The 17,847-nt window shown below is 43.6% G+C and overlaps 1 protein-coding gene across 1 annotated transcript in view; it reads right to left on the bottom strand.

Moving 5' to 3' along the window:
• Positions 1–3,041: 3,041 nt before the first annotated feature.
• LOC115323632 overlaps positions 3,042–17,847 on the bottom strand; it is a 32,868-nt gene continuing 18,062 nt past the window's right edge. Inside the window, exons 3-5 of the mRNA XM_040214316.1 lie at positions 15,865–15,932; positions 5,169–5,249; positions 3,042–3,163 (exon numbers count right to left, since the gene is read on the bottom strand). Of these exons, the coding sequence (XP_040070250.1) occupies positions 3,042–3,163; positions 5,169–5,249; positions 15,865–15,932 (271 nt within the window). The remainder of the gene's footprint in view (positions 3,164–5,168; positions 5,250–15,864; positions 15,933–17,847) is intronic.

Below are 17,847 nucleotides of genomic sequence, written 5' to 3'. Positions count from 1 at the left end.
TTCATTCATAATAAAAGTGATTAAAATGCAGCTACGTGATGAGTTTGCCTAGTTGGTATGCATTGAACTTAGTGATAAAGTCTGGAGACGTAACTGCTTTCAATTTTTTTAAATGACCACGTGTGCGACAAACCCATCAACTTTTCTATTTCTTCTTAATCGTACGGTAACAGTTACGCACTGAAATTACGCAGAAACCCAGCGGACATTAAATAAGCATTTATGTCCAATAATCAGTGTTGAACTTCACGAAACTGTCTCTGTTCTAAACTTGTCCTTTATTGACTACAGACCGAAGGGTATACAATGCAGGACTATCTATTTAGTCTTGCCTATGAACGAGACACTGGATCTCATGAAAATGGACTTGCCACAAACAAGAAATACTTCGTCACGACTGGCGGGTTACACGCGTATAACTTGTCCATGGGCATAATACTATCTCACGACGAAAGGAGCAACCTGCTTGACTGTCCCAGGTCACGTTGGCCGACAAAAGAAAGGATGGCGAAAACAGCCTTAGAAGCAACCTGTCTTCTTGCCACTTCGATTTCGCTGGTGACCTTGTTTATGGGCTTGATCTTGTTATGTACTCTACTTGTTAAGGCTTTCTGTCAGCTATTTTCTAAATACTGAGGACTATTTCCCCTTACTCCCGGATCTCTCCACTGACCTATTGATAGAGCCCGTCTCGGGCTCTCAGGATTCACGACGTCACAGGCGTAAAATGAAGGTGCCCGTAACGCGTGTTTACCGAATATAAAAAGGTGGCTCCTCGATTTCCACCTGACGACGTTATACACCTTTCCAAAAAACGCTCCTAGGCCGCCACCATGTTGCTGATGCTGATGCGGCTGGTGCGACTCTCGCGCCCTCTATCAGCTAGAAATTTTCTGCCACTCTCTGGGACTGTGAAGACCTGGTCAGTCCGGTTCTCTACCTACTTTTTTGCGGTTTTGCATTCGACGTTCTCTCGCCCCTCTTGAAAGTTTCCACTTAATTTTTTTTATGCGTGCTGTGTACCCTTTTTGTGTTATCTTCCATTGTGAGACATAAGGCTGGTAAGTGCCTACCATTCAAGTTTTCTGCTCGACATTCACTGGAAACGAAGAAGGTGAAGGACGTCGTACGACCCTCGACGCGACTTTTGCGAACATTGTTCTCCCCCCTCCCAGAGATAATCCGCGTAGAATCCTCAGTCGTCTCCAAAAATAGTTGTCCGGATTGGGGTGATAAACGGGTCAGTCGCGTTTGTTTATTTGCCTTGTGCGGTTGTGAAAAAAGGAAGCTCTCCCCAAAAAGCGCCCCAAAACGAAGTCATCTCGGATTCCTTCCGATCGTCAAGGTGTGACTGTCGTCGACTGTGACTGTGTTATTTGAGATCTTTCTCAAATAAATTCTTTTCGGATAACGCTGCATCGTGTGGTACGTACGATATATTGTTCGAATGTTAACACTTCCTCAATTGTATGTCCGTGTCCTGTACATCGGTAAACACGTTATTTGTGAGCGTGCAAAATGCATGCCTTTCGGCCCTGTTCTGTTGCAATTTATTTTTGACAGCAAAGCTCTTTGTCGTTTCACATATGCGGCGAATCCCGCGGCGCCGTCAAAACTTATCGTAAAAAAAAAATAACTAGAACTATACATAGTCGCATTCGTTCTGTCGCGCGCGTATCCAACAAAAATAGTTTACAGTTTTTTGTTTTTTTTTTGCTTTTTTTGTTTGTTTAAATGTGGCACAATGCTTTCTCAATGTCCTCGGAAAAATGCATGTACCATGAAACGCAAAATATAGCGGGAAAAGACGAGAATTTAGCCGTCAGCAGCGTTTGAAACTGCGCCTACGCGGGCTGCGCCTATTGAAATCACAGTCCACTCGGTTAGGGTTAGGAGGGACGCCGGTGAGAGTCTAGCCTCAAACTCAGTGACTGGGCTCACAAACGGTTTGTTGCCCCTGGGGTCGAGTGTTTTTTGGAAAGGTGCATAGGAGTGTCATGTTTTCGTCGGCCGCTGTCCTAGCGGTGTTTCCGAATCAGCGGTAGTTTATGGGGTGGAGAGTTCGCAGAAGCTTTGGCAGTCTGGAGTTGCGAAGCCGCGACGACATTGACACTTGCCCTTTGTCGTCCTTTCTTTCCATAATTTCTACGTTCAACCACCATAATCGCAAATTTTTGACAGCATAACACTCCAGATTTTGCGACGTCATTGTTTGACAAGTCGGAACCAATTTGCATTCGTAAACGAAATGGGAACCTAAACACATCAAAAGGAGGGCGTTCGAGGCACTGAAGTAAAACGTCGAACGTCGGCCGATACAAGCGTTACATATCTCGCTTTACTTGCTTCTGACTGACCAACACCAGTTGCCAGAGTCTTTCCCGCTACACCGGAAACTAGTGTACGTAAAAAAAAACAAAAAAAAAGAAACTTGATTTTACTTTAGTAGAAAAGAGGAAAAAGGGGAAAGAGCTCCCTAGGTGTCTTGGAACCGCGACATAGCTACGATGCCTTAACGGCCAGACCAGCTCTGATGTTGACTTCATTAAAGAAACTAATAAACCATTAAAATTCCTTCAAAGCAATATATACAAAGTTTTCGCGAAAAACGTTTTAGATATATATACCTTTTTTTTTTCATAGCAAAATAAAATAGCCCAATCAGGGATACGAGGGATTTAAAGAAGTCTATTTTTGTTCAGTATTGAAGAAGCGGAAGATAAGCTCCCGTCTTGTCTTAGAAACATATATAGGCTATCTATAGCCCCATAACGGCCAGTTCTTCTTTCGTAGAAACTCTTCTAAAAGCTAATTCCACCGAAACCATTGTTTTTTTATTCCTAAAAAAGTGTTTCGAGGAATGTATTTTATTAATTATTAAGAAAGTAAAAAAAGGCTGTTTAGGAGTCTTTGGTTTAAAGTAAGATATATACGAAAATACTGGTATGTTTGACACGTAGTGTTCAGTATATAGAACAAAGTTTTATAAAAAATTAAAATTGGGAGCCAATATGTTTATTCTTTTTTTCAGAAGATGGACTTTACGTCAGGCATATTTCGTTGTAGACCTCGTATATTTCTCCTTCGCATAACGTCTTGTAAGTACCAAGGCACTCTTGGATAACATCATTCGTAGGGTTTTCGTACGTCCACAGCTGGCATTCTGAAAACCAGAACGGCAGACATCATATGGAGTAAATTTAATGGCAAACTCTAAAGGGGATCTTAGAAAAGTACCCTTTTCACAACACCCTCGACTAAGTGCTCCATCACCCTTAAGACGGAAAGCTCGGCCCCTTGATATTTTATAGGAGAACATTCCTAAATAGTGACTTTTCTAAAAGTTGCTTGTGGTTTTTATGTGTCCACCGGCCATTATATGGCATATTTTTAAATTGTAAAGCCGGCCTAACAGACTCACATCTTTGGCTTAAATCGTACGCAATAAAATGAGAGGTATATGTGTACATAAATTAGGTTTTAATTTGTAAACATTTACGACCAAGTTAGGTAGGTTAATCACAGAAACATCTATGAACACCACAATATCAGTGTTGAACGCTTATTTTATCTGCTGTTTAGAATATAGACATTATCATGATCTGATCAGGTATTTTGTTCATTTTTGTCTTTGTATCATCTTCCGGATTAGTGTGCAGTCAGCAGAAATATGTTTCTTATAGGTAACAGCTGTATCGTATATTTATATAGGCACTTTTGCTACCACAAACTTTTTCAAAGAAAATAATAGCATAGAAGCAGCAGATATCTTAAACTGAACATTGTAATGACAACTGGTTTACTTTATTTGCCCTATTTATATTATTGTGCCAAAAATGAATGCAGTAATAATATTTCATTGATAATCTTTAAAGTGTGAATATTTTTGCAAAGAAATACAACTTATCGTATGAAAGAACTAATAGAGGCACTGAGTTTTCCTCGTAAGGTATATAATACACATATTAATAAAAATCGTGTGACCCATTTAGATATTATTCCACAATTCAACAGCAAAAAACCATGCTGATATCATATATACATTTTTGTCACTGAAGGCGACACAGATCTGTATAATGTGTGGAGATACCTTTCTTCATACTTTGCCTGGCAGATGTCACATAGTCAGCATTCTTTGCTTGAGAAAGTAAACTTAGAGCGGGTTGGTAAAGATGATTTAGAAAACACGAAAGAATAAAGCGACAGATGTCGGTTGTCAGCTGAATTCAACGTGCTGTCTGTCTTCGTCCCTACATTTTTTTATTATTTCGCGTATTTCAAATCTTCATTGCTTCTTTTTGTTTTGTTTTATTATTTATGCAAATGTAATAACGAATATAACACGACATGGCGGACTTCAGGTGTCCAAAATCTTCCTCTATGGTTTTTATATTACCTGAATAAGATATGGTGATTGTTTAGAAGGCCTTTTAGAGGCACTAATTGCCACTCTGCAATAATCTATTCATGGTTGTAACTCAATCTATGGGTTCTAATCTTCCTAACAAACCAAACATTACATTCACGCATGGCCGATTTTTCTATTAAAATTGATATGAAAGGTCGATTACCTAGGAACTATCGCTGACACGAGATGGCGCCGCTGCGCGAAGAAGGGCTGGGCCCAGCTCTTCTGCTCCGATAGTGCCATCTGGTGTCAATCTCCTTAAACCGTTTACAACAGAAACATCGCCCACACATGAATGTAATGTTTGTTTTTAGGTTGCTTAGAGCACGTAGATTGAGTTATGCCCCTAAATAAACAATTGCGGGAAAGGCTCAGTGCCCCTTTATAATTGTAAATTTCAGAGATGAAGGCAAGACCTTTCCAGTTTCTTTGTCCTATGCCACTTCACAGTAATGTTTTGCAACACGTGTTTTTAAGGGCTTGCTTACTTCTTTTAATATATCTACCTAGGGTCAAGTAATTAGGAAGAATCAGAATACTGCAAAAGCAACAAGCTATGTTACTTTGCTTTGGTTATTGAGTAAATGCCCAAAGTTGTCATTTCCTGTTTTCATTTGGGTCAGGAAACTCGTGTCGGATTTATTATTTGACACTGATTTATTGCCCTCCTTTGAACTGCGGTATGTTAAGATATTAAAGGAAATTATTATTGGAGTTGAATCAGCCTCTCAGCCTCTTAGCCGCTCAGCTGGTTTCTTACCTTGTTGCTCTATATTAAAGAACATGGTACAGGTGTCACAATTTGAGTACAAAATCACGGCCTGTGATACCTTCTCACCCGAGGTGATGTAAAGGTTTTGTTAAAACACCAAAAACTAGGCATGATTCAATTTAAAGTTTTCGCGAGCCTCATGTAGGGGGTGTTTGATTTAAATTCGAACGCATTGATTACAAAACATCTTTAAAATATACACAAGAGATATTGGTGCAGGTGGGTTATACGACCAGGAGGACATTCTGGAGGGAGACATTGTAGAATTAATATCTTAATTATTGCGAATCAGGATACGGTTTTACTCACAAACGTGCTGAGCATCATCGAAAACTACTAAATCCGTCTATATTAGAACAAATTCAAGGACGTGAATAAAGCAGGGGTGCACCAAAGTTACTACCCGTGCAGCAGGCGGAAAGCTAGCCGTAGGGAAACGCGGATGATTGAATTGTCATCCGCGTTTCCCCAGCAATAGATTTACTGCGACACAAGTAGTAAATTAAGTTTAGTGGTTTTCCATGATGCTCAGCAGCTTCTAATTGGAACTATAAGTTATTCAATATACACAAAACGAGAAGGAGCCCGCCACCGCCGACCGTTACCGCCGACTCGATTATTATCGAATTCCTCGCGCTTTTGCGTCTTCTTTGTTCGTTGCTATGAGTGCCCCCCTCCTAGAGAAGCGGACGGCAGAGGGGCGTAGCACAGGTGACGCGTCGACAGCCACGTGTCCTGATGGCAGCTACCATTGCACAGGTTTGAGTCGGTCAAAAGACACAGTGAGTTGTAGTTTTGGCTGCACTGGGCGTACTCTGCGCAAGGCAGCTTTTAGTTTATTGTAGTAGGTTACAGGGTCCGGTTCAGCTTGCGGATCACTTGGCGGGGGGGGGGGGGGGGGGGGAATCACCTGGAAGACGTGAAGTGCTGCCATACGCGAGTTCTTCAGGGCTGCAGTTGAGCTCTTACTTGACTGCAGATCAGAGGCCAAGTAGAATGAGTGGTAGATGTCTGCACCAATAAGTGGAATCTTCTTGTGCCTTGGGTGAGGACTTGAGTGAGCGATGGAATCTTTCTACCATACTGTTGGCGATAGGATGATACGCGGTTGTGCGTATACAGTATTACCGAGCAGATGCATGAAGGAGCGAAATAAAGCTGACTCTAACTGCCGTCCGCGGTCTGTTATGCTGGATGGCACACCAAACCTTGCAACCCATTCACTCAAGAAAACCCGCGCGATGGTAGGCTTTCGTTAGCGTGTGAATCTATCGATGCACGTAAGTATCTATGTGTTCCCATCTGATGGAGGTAAAGGACCGATAATGTCAATATGGATGTTATCAAGTCGTGTGGTGGTCACGGGGAATTGTTGAAAGTCTGGGAGTTGTGGCGATGAATTTTTGATTTTTGGCAACCGATACAAGCGCGTGTCCATTCTCTCCCATCCTTATTTACGCTGTGCAAAATAAAACATTGTGTTATCAAACGCTGCCTTGCGCGTATCCGAGTGTGCGAGAGACCATGAAGCGAGTCAAAAACCTGACTGCGAAACAGTACAGGGACAACAGGTCGCAGCACTCCAGTTGAAACATCGCAGGGAGAGCGTGATCACAGTGCGGAATCGTAATCTTTAAGAGCTTCAGTTGGTTGGATAGCTGTGTGAGCAGGAGGATGTCCTTGTCACCTTGTTGCGCGGCCGCCATATCTGCGAAGTCGATGGTAGGTGATATAGCATTGCAGTCGAAGGTCGGTGATATGCGCGACAGGGCGTCCGCTGCTGGGTTGTGAGACCCCTTAACATGTCGGATGTCTGTCGTGAAATCGGCGATGTAAGATAGGTGCCGTGTTTCTCGTGGAGAGAACTTATCGCTTGATGATTTCAAAACATAAGTGAGAGGTTATTGTCCATGAGAAAAGAACTGCCGACCATCTAAAAATTGTTTGAAGTGCCTGATGGTTAAGTATACTGCCAGGAGTTCACGGCCGAAAGTGCTGTAGCTGCACTCTGCAGGATCCAATTTTTTCAAAGAAAAATGCAATCGGGTGCCAGACTGCTCCGATGTATTATTGCACAATTGCCCCAGCAGCAGTGTTGGAAGCCTCAACCATGATGTTCAGTGGGGTGATTCCACGAGAGATCGAACCTGCAGGTCCACTCAACATTTTTATTTTTTGTGGTTTTTTTATATGTAATGTACACACAAATGAATCGTACGAAACTGAACTTTTTTTTTCGAAAACGCGTTTTCACTATGAGAAAAAAAATGTTTCAAGATTGCGCGACGGCCCTGCTCCCACCGTGGACTGCATTAATTGGCAACTTTGCGGTTCTGTGGACGGCAGGCAAAGGGCGGTCGGCCAAAAATGTTTCCTGTTTCAGGTAGTACGCCAAAGTTGAAGTCAACTGCATGCAAATATTATGTCCTTTATGGATTAAAGAAAATATAAAAAATTCATAACTTTTGACCAGGCGCAACAAATACACTAAATTTCAGGCCTTCTACCTCACTATGTACGTATGGCATTAGCGACTTCGAACACTATACACAATATAGGCCAGGGCATCTAAATTATACCTGCAAAATATGAACTTCAAATAAAAATAAAAGCATAGAAAACAAATTTTGAAAAAAAAAACAAATTTTTCAAAAAATACCCATATTGAAAAAAACAAAATGAAAAAAAAACCTGTCTCGATTTAATTAAAACTCTGGGGTACAACTCTTCTTAAGCCAGGCAAAAAGAATGTTTAAAAACATGTTGCATCATTTGCTTTGTACAAAAGTTCTAAGCTGTCAAAGTGGCAGTTGCGAGGCGTCTTGTCTCCGGCGTTTTTTGCTTCACCCCGCTAAGTTTTTTCTTTTTTTTTCTTTTTTTTTTAGGAGAAGTAATTTTTTTTTTGTCACAAATAATAAATTTAGGTCTTGTAGCTTGCTGTAATAAAAACATATTTCCAGATTTTTTTTTCGTGTGGTTGTTTATGAACGTTTACGCTCCTTTATCGCGCTTCGACTTCGCATGTCTCGTTTATTAAAATTGCAGGGAATAAAAGAACGACGCCTCGGGTACAATGCTAAAGGGCGCTAATGTTATGGCGAAGCCAAGGAGGAGGTTCACTTACGTTGGCCACGCGGTATACGTGATTCGCGGTCGATGGCGGAGTCAGGAGCTAGTAAGATATTTGAGCTCACGTTTGCCGCGGGGCAAACATACACCCCCCCCCCCCCCCCCCTCCGCCCCCTTGGCTCCGCCGTAACACAAGCGCCCTGCACCCTTGTACCAGAGGCGTCGTGCCTCTATTCTCTACAGTTCTAATAAACGAAACTCGAGTAGACTTCAGCCTAACAGTTTCATGCGCTTCTTTCCTTACGTCTCAAAACGTAACAACGACCTGAAATAGAACGGCTTGTCAACGCCTCCCCTTGAAGAATATTTGGAGAATCCACAACTCTAAGTCCATGAAGGTGGATTACTGCGACAGTTCAGCTAGACTCTTTTCAAATGCACGGTGGCAGAGTTGGTGTCGACGCGTCAGTGATGTCATCTGGGCGTTTGTGTGTTTGTGCGTGTATGCCCATGGGAAGGGCACAGATGCAGAGGTTCACTGCACGTGAACTTTGACTCTGCCTGGTTCGTGGCCACTGGCGTTGGTCGTCAGCGGGGGATCTCCTCGGTTGCAACAGCATTGCGAAACCTCAGGGCTTCAGTTGGTTTGGCGGCGCAGACGAAGCAACGGTAGAGGCGACAGACGTCGCCGTTGTGCCCTCAATGCACGCAGCACATAGCTCCGACTTTTTTGCGCCGATTACCTCCGCGTTCGCAAGAAGAAGATACCTTCCAACAGAAATGTTCACAGTGTCAAGTGTTTAGATGTTAAATTACTGCGGACGCTGCATGATACAAAAATCTGGTAATTTGCAGGATTTGCAGGTCTGCCGCCACTGCTTCGGGCGCCTGAAGGTGCTCGTATACTCATCTGCCGGCACACTGGACAAAACTGACGAGACATTTTTTCAGGATGAAAAACAGTGAATGACCTCACCAGGTATGTCCAACTTTCCAATGTTTCTCCGTTGAAGCCAGCATCTTCCATTCGGAAGCGGCTCAGAAAATCTAATCGGTAGAGAAAGCAGGCAGAGATTGAACAGGAAGTGTTGACAAAAATACGCTCATGTTTAAGTACATAGGTGATACTTCAGCTTGCGCGTATTTTTGTCAACACTTTATTTTCAATCTTGGCCCCCTTTTTCTCCCTATTAGATTTTCTGAGGGGCTCCCGAATGGAATATGCTGGCTTCAACGGAAAAACTTCGTAAACAAAAATTCAGGTTATTGACTGCTTCTCCTTCCTGAAGAAATGTCTCGTAGGTTTCTTAAGGTGAGCCGGCAGAAAAGGATATTAGCTCTTTTTCTTCCCGAAGAAATGTCTCGTTGGTTTCATCAGGTTTGCCGGTCGAGAAGGATATGAGCACCTTCAGGCGCCCCAAAGCGGTGCTGTCAGACCTGCTGTTCTGTATCCTGCAAATTACCAGATTTTTGTAGCATGCAGCGTCCGCAGTAACATAACATCTAAACGCTTGACACTGTGAAAATTTATGTTGCAATGTATCTTCTTGTTGTGAACGCGGAGGTAATCGGCGCAAAAACCTCTGAGCTATGTGCTGCGTGCATTAAGTGCGCAACGGCGACGTCTGTCGCCTCTCCCGTTGCTTCGTCAGCGCCGCCAAACCAACTGAAGCCATAAGGTTTCGCAATGCTGTTGCGACCGAGGAGATCCTCCGCTGACGACCAACTCCAGTTGCCACGAACCAGGCAGAGTCAAAGTTCACGTGCAGTGAACCTCTGCATCTGTGCCATTCCCATGGGCATACGCGCACAAAACACTCAAACGTCCAGGCGACATCCCTGACGCGTCGACACCAACTCTGCCACCGCGCATTCAAAAAGAGTCTAGCTGAACCGCCGCAGTAATCCACCTTCATGCGCCCAGAGTTGTGGATTCTCCAAATATTCTTCAAGGGGAGGAGTTGACGAGTCGTCATATTTAGGTCGTTGTTACGTTTTTAAACGTAAGGAAAGAAGCGCATGAACAACTGTTCGTGCCGGAGTTAGGCTGAAGTATACCCGAGTTTCGTTTATTCGTTTATTCGAATTGTAGAGAACAGAGGCACGACGCCTCGGGTACAAGGGTACGGGGCGCTTATGTTACTGGCGGAGCCAAGGGGGTTGTGTACGTTTGCCCCGCGGCAAACGTGAGCACAAATATATCTTACTAGCTCCTGACTGCGACAGCGACTGCGAATCACGAATACCGCGTGGCGAACGTAAATGAACCTCCTCCTTGGTTTCGCCGTAACATAAGCGCCCTTTAGCATTGTACCCGAGGCGTCGTTCTTTTATTCCCTGCAGTTTTAATAAACGAGACATGCGAAGTCCAAGCGCGATGAAGGAGCGTAAACTTTCATTAGTAAACAACCACAAAAAAAAAATTAAAAAGAAAAACTGGAAATATGTTTTTATTACAGCAAGCTACAACACAATTTTTTTTTATTTGTGGAAAAAATACTTAAAAAAAAAAAAAAGAAAGACTTACCGGGGTGAAGCGAAAAACGCCGGAGTCAAGACGCCTCGCAACCGCCACTTTGACAGCTCAGAACTTTTGTACCAAGCAAATGATGCAACATGTTTTTGTACATTCTTTTTGTCTAGCCGAAGGAGAGTTGTACCCCAGAGTTTTAATACAATTGAGACCGGGTTTTTTTTATTTTGTTTTTTTCAATATGGGGGCATTTTTCTGAAAATGTGTTCTTTCAAAATATTATTTCTTTGTTTCTATTTTTATTGGAAGTTCATAATTTGCACGTATAATTTCAATTTTCTTGCCTATAATATGCATAGTTTTCAAAGTCGCTAATGCCATACATATTGAGGTAGAAGGCCTAAAAGTTAGTGTATTTGTTGCGCCTGTTCTAAAGTTATGAATTTTTTATGTATTTTTTTAATTCATAAAGGACATAATAATTGCATGCAGTTGACTTAAACTTTGGCGTACTATATGAAACAGGAACCATTTTTGGCCTTCCACCCTTTGCCTTCCTTCCACAGGACCGCAAAGGTGGCAACTAATTCAGTCCACGGTAGGAGCGGGGCCGTCGCGCAATCTCGAAACATTTTTTTTTCCTCAGAGTGACAACGCGTTTTTGAAAAAAAAACAGTTCAGTTTCGTACGATTCATTTCTGTTTAAATCACATATAAAAAACCAGAAAAAATAAAAATGTTGAGTTGACCTGCAGGTTCGATCTCTCGTGGAATCACCCAGTGGAACATTTGGTCTGGGATGGAATAGCAGGGTGGCGTCAGCTAGTGCTTGTTTGGCATAGTGAAATTCCGCTGTGGTTTGGGAGGGCCACTGCAGTGCCGTGGAAGGTGCTCGCGCACCTCTGAGAAGGTCAGTTAGCAGTTTTACTATCTCAGCGTAGTTAGGAATGAAACGCCTGTAGAAATTTATTAAACCAAGAAATTCTCGAAGTTTACGAATGGAGCTTGGCTTGGGAAAATTTTGAATGGCGTTGACTTTCATTTCGAGGAGTCGAAGTCCGTGCTGGTCTAGGCAGAGACCGAAAAAACTGATTTCGGTCACAGCGAATTCGCACTTGTTCTGACTGATTATGAGTCTATATTCATCGAGGCGGTGGAACAGAAGTTTAAGATGTTTCAGGTTTTCTTGTTGGTCTATGCTGAAAATGAGAAGGTAATCGAGGTACGCGTAACAAAAATGAAGATCTCAAGTCACTTGATCTACAAAGCATTGAAACGTGTGGGCTGGGTTACGCCAGCCGAATGGCATTCTCACATATTCGAAAAGACTGAACGGAGTAGCAATAGTTCTCTTGGGGATGTCAGGAGGGGGTGTGTCGGTATCTGGTGATATGCTTTAACTATATAAGTTTTGGAGAAGATTTTGGAGCCTGAAGAGACGAGGTCAAATCGTCGATGCAAGTAAGCGGGTAACAATCCGGTACCCTTGCTTGGGAGAAGAGTGTGTTGGTTCAAGGATGAATGAAGAACGAATAAACAATTAACACTGGGACAACACAACCAGATCTTTTGAAAGAGCTGGTTGTGTTGTCCCAGTGTTAATTGTTTATTCTTTCTTCATTCATCATAATCTGGTACTGTGAGTACCAGATTGTGTCGCCAGTCTCCGGTTTTCTTCTTTCGGACCATGTGTAGGGACGAGGCCCAAGAACTTGACGATGGACGTACGATTTTCATTTCAAGCATATGTGCCGATTATTGTTCTGCAACCTTCATGCGGTCGGGGTTCATGCAACGTGGGCGGGCAGAAACAGGTTGTCTGGTTGTTACGATGCGATGGATTACATCATGTTTGATTGGATGTTGGGAATTGTGCAGCCATATCAACGCCGGAAAATCTTGAAGTAATGTTTCGTATACAGACTGCACGTAGGCACTCTCTAGGGAGCGCGTCGAATGCTGTGAGAGCGATGCCTTGGACCATGATGTCCGTTGTAGAGTCTACTAGACGTTTGGTTAGCATGTCAACGAGCAGGTTGAAATGCCGAGGAAAGTCAACGCCCAATATTGGTATGTAACATCAGCAACTAGGAACATCCAAACGAACATCCCTCGTAGTCCGATGTTGATGGTCAACACTCGCTCACCGTAAGTCGCGATGGGTGTTTTATTTGCAGCTTGTAGCGACAAATCTGGTTGCTTGGGCCGGAGTGGAAATGCAGATACTGGCAAAACGCTGATTTCAGCCCCGGTGTCTACTAAAAAACGCTTACCGGGATCCCGATTTGTGACAAAAAATAAGCGGCCCGCATTCGTTCCAACACTACTTGCGGCTTCTAGTGGTGGCGGTTGGAATTTTCCGCCGCGGCGCTGGGTAGAGAGAAGTTTCGGCTTGATTGGCGAATGTTCGGCGGTACCAGCACACTCTAGGATGCGGTGAATATGATCGTTGACGAAGATTGGTGCTGTGAATGCGTCTTCGCGACGGCGAGCAAGAGCGCAGCGAGATTGCTGATATATCGTTTCTCAGGTCCACCACCTGTCTACAGAATATGTCTCGAAGTTCGTTGAGCTCCGAGGAGTGACTGGAAGCTGCTGACTCCATAACCGGTATTCAGGGTTCTTCCGTCTTGGAGCTGTGCTACCGTTGGTGTAGACCACACCCACGACGGAATCGAGCCAGAGACTGCACTCTACCCTGACGTTCCCAAGTCCAATATCTTGGAAGACGCAGGTACACCGTTGAGAGATCGGCTGAGGCGGAGATTCCGTAGTTGGCCATGATGGTCGGTTGAAGGTGAAACGATTCTACTGGGGTCACCACATATAAGTTATTTAATACACACAAAACGGGAAGGAGCCCGCCACCGTCGACCGTTAGCACCGACCCGATTAGCATCGAATTCCTTGCGCTTTTTTGTCTTTGTTGGTTGCTATAAAACCATATATGTTTATTTTCACTAACTAAAAAGGTGATTAATAATGTGTAGTTATTTATTCCACTTATCGCCAGGATTATCACCCCCCCCCTTTTTTTTTCTGACCGTATAACGCACCTGAAAGACTGCATTAGGGCATATTTTACGGAATTTCGTAATAAATCTTCACGAATTAAAATCGAACAACCTGTATATTCCTGCCAAGTTGAAATTCTAAAACTTCACTTATCGATTTGAATTTCCTATGGCGTATACACCCACCAATGCAAATTCCGTAATTGGTGACGCAAATGTCCCAGAACGTTTTACCCTCACTGTTTGCGAACATTACAACAACCGAGGCAGCACGCCGACACTTGGCCAGCGTCGGGGGAATATTGCGCACAATATTGGCCCCGTTTCATGTTTCGCATCACGGTCCAGTATTTGGCCAACATCGGTTAATGATCGTTCTTAAATGGGCCAGAATCGGCGATATCATTCGATCAAAATAATCCCTGGAGAAGGGCAACAAGAGGGACAAGGGACAAACATAAATCTCCAAACACAGCTAGGTGACTGGTGTGCGACCGAAAAAATCCGCCTGGTCCGGGATCGAACCCGGGACCTCTCCATTACAAGTGGAGCGCTCTACCAACTGAGCTAACCAGGGGTTAGACGTCAGTAGAGCAAACGGGTTTTATCAGCTGCCACTAGTCTAACACCAACAAGGGTGAAGCTTGCAATTTAATGTTATAATTATAATGCAATTAAATGCAAAGGGGCAAGCGAGCTGGACAATAATGATGAAAATAATCCCTGGAGAAGGGGAACAAGAGGGACAAGGGACAAACATAAATCTCCAAACACAACTAGGTGACTAGTCCCTCTTGTTCCCCTTCTCCAGGGATTATTTTCATCATTTTTGTCCAGCTCGCTTGCCCCTTTGCATGTAATTGCATTATAATCATTCGATCTCTGGGCAGAGATGGGTGAACATCGGTGAACATGGCCGCGGCCGCTGCGGTTTCAGCGCTCAGCGGACTTGGGCCAAGCCAACGTTACAATAGAATTAACCGATCAGTTGGAAAACTGCCATAGAGCCTGTTCTGAAAAAGTGACACCGATCCGCACTTGTGAACCGAAAACATAGCGATCTCAACGCCGCCAGTTCTCCCGCACAGGCCACTCGAGGAGCTGCACTTGACTTCTATTTTGGCTTTAATCGGCAATGTTGGCTCCGAAACAGAAACGGTGGAAGGGGCTTCAAGGAAGCCACCCCCGACTCCCAAGCGGACGCGCCGCGAATTACTGCCGAAGTTAGGATGCACCTAGGTCGGGACCCGCAACCTGAAATCCCCGCAGACATATGGTTATCTAAAAACAATATTAATTGTGCCGCGAACATTGTAAACTATTCATTTTATAAAACATCACGCGCCCCCCGTTTTTTACTAATCTCCAATGAAAGATAGTACAAAAAGAGTTTTTTTCCGTTTGTTTGTACGGAAAAACCCAGTTCCAGCCGTTGATTGCCCGGCGGCCCGTGGCAACAGCGGCGGCCGCCGCGATTGGCCGCCGCGATTGACCGCGTGTCAGTATTGTTTTAGAAACGGTCAAGAATTTCTAGTACCGGCCGATATAGCCGGTTCAGACCCGACAAATTACCGGAAAACGGCGCTCGATTCTGTATATCAGCGTGGCGTTGGCCGACCCAAGTGATGTTCCCCTGACATCGGCCACATCATGGTAATACTTGGCCCATCATTACGATCCGGCGGCAATACCGGCAGTATCAGAATGATATTGGCCCGATTTCTCCGACTCGACGCCAATATTGGCGCACTACTGTGTGCTGCCTGGGAACTTCTTTAAAGAAAAAAAAGAGGAAACTAACAATAACGTGCTTTTTGTGAGAAAGCGGCTCCTCCTAGTTCCAAAAATAAACTTGATATTGAATTGTATTGAAACGCAATCGAACGGTATTAGCCTCTAATGTGTTCATCGTTTTCCCAAGCCCTCGTATTATTTTACAGATGGCTCTATCCTGAGAGAGAACCACATGGCTTTAAAATTGTTATTGCCTAATTATATCCGCGCGTCGTTATTGGTCAATATCATTTTATTAACGTTGATTTTTCCTGTCGACCAAAAATCAAAAGCCACATTTAAATATACGTTCATGAAAAAAGTGTAAGGTTTCACGCAAGATCTTTTCACTCACTTGTATCATTATAAACCCCTATGAGGCCTTCGCAGTTTTCAACTTTCCTGGTAGTAGGATCATTGTAACTAAAATACAAAAAAAGAAGCAATTATGACTGGTTCAATTAAGTAAACTGCATTTATTCGATCTAGATCAAGTTCATTTTATTTAAACCAAATCAATATGATTTAAATCATAGTAGCTAGAATATATTAAATATTTATCAGTACTTTAGATGTATGTTAAAATGTACCAGCTTGAATCATCAAACTGTCTGATCGCTTGCAACAAGACGGAAGAAAACTTGCTGGGTAATTTCTTCGCGAATCGTGCAAAAAATAAATAACTCTGTTCTCAAAATTTCTTACTGGTAGAGAATGGGTGACTACAGTTACATTGGACTACATTGACTACATTGGAGCTGTGGAAATGGCTCGTTCTCGAGTTTTGGGCTTATTTTCGAAGCCCAAAACTCAAGAAAGAGCCATTTCCACAGCTCTAATTTCCAGTATTGCTGTCCAATCAAAATTTGATTTGACAGCAACACAGGGAATCGGAGCTGTGGGAATGGCTCGTTCTTGAGTTTTGGGCTTCGAAAGTAAGGAAGGTAGAGGTCTTGCGATTTTTGAAGCTTTCACGAGTCACCCACTTTGAAGTTTCGCGCTTAGGTCCTTTTTTTAAAACAATTATGATATTTACGCTGTCTAAATCTACTTATGAAAGGGTTAAAGCTATTTAAAAGTGCGATTTGTATTTAATTTTATGAAATACACATGTTTCAATTGTATTCCTTTGACAATAACGGGCAAGTTTAATTCGAGCTAGTTTTCGATGTTCAATTATATGAGGCATAAGAAATATATCAAATGAAAACATATATCTACGTTTATTTCCGTATTATGATATTTTAATGTAAGTATAGTTTATACATTATTGACAACACTGTAAACTTGAGAAAAAACTACAAGTGCAAAATTTAACGCACTGTAAATATATATATTGTCACGGGTGGTGACCAAAAAACAATAATATAAACAGGAAGAAATAAACGTTTAACGTGGCGAACTTGTGCCAAAAATAAAAATGTACAAAAGATAATAGCAGAGCGTCACGGGCGTCGAAGTCGGCGTAGCAGCAGAGTCGAACGCTGGTGCGAAACTGACTCCGCTCGCCTTGCGGAATCCCTTATGTACCCTCGTGGGTTTCTGGATCGTTCGGCGTAGAAGGTTCGGCGCGTAGAACATTCAACCTCGAATCAGCAAGACGGTTCTCGAATTCACCAAAACATTAAATTACACTGTCAACAAAAATGTGCAGTCGCGGCCAGGAATCGAACCCTGGCCTTCTGCGTGAGAGGCAAGCGCGATAACCGTTAAGCCACGCGCGCGCTGCCTACTTGGCCAGCTGCGCGCGCGGCATTATTCCCCCCTTTAAAAAGTGCATCGTCCCGATGCAACCCAAAAACAAAACGAAGCAAATAAAATAGACCGGTAAACTAAAGAGTCGTTTGTAACACATAAGGTACACAGTCCTATCGAGCGTAGTACGGCTTCAGTCGCACGACGTGGACGACTTCCGGTCGTGGAGGGCGGCGTGACGAAGTCCGTGTTCCGTCGGGCATTACCTCGTAGTTAAGATCCCCGAGTCGACGAAGCACTTTGTAAGGTCCAAAGTAACGTTTCAGGAGTTTCTCGCTGAGACCGCGGCGGCGAATCGGTGTCCACACCCACACCCTGTCTCCGGGCTTGAAGTGGACGTCCCGACGACGAAGGTTGTAGCGGCCAGTGTCGACGCGTTGTTGAGCCTTAATCCGGAGTCTGGCGAGCTGACGGACTTCTTCTGCCCTTTGGGCAACCACCTGGACGTCGTCGCTTGCGTCGACAGCCGGTTCGTGGGGTAACATAGCGTCCAGCATTGTCGTTACCTTGCGCCCATGCACCAGTTGAAAGGGTGTCACTCCGGTGGTCTCTTGTGCGGCCGTGTTGTAGGCAAATGTGACGT

Source organism: Ixodes scapularis, unplaced genomic scaffold, assembly GCF_016920785.2.
Source record: "Ixodes scapularis isolate PalLabHiFi unplaced genomic scaffold, ASM1692078v2 PGA_scaffold5__190_contigs__length_132052651, whole genome shotgun sequence".
Taxonomy (NCBI): domain Eukaryota; kingdom Metazoa; phylum Arthropoda; class Arachnida; order Ixodida; family Ixodidae; genus Ixodes; species Ixodes scapularis.
The sequence above is the reverse complement of the archived record's forward strand: the minus strand, read 5'-3'. Positions and strand labels throughout refer to the sequence as shown.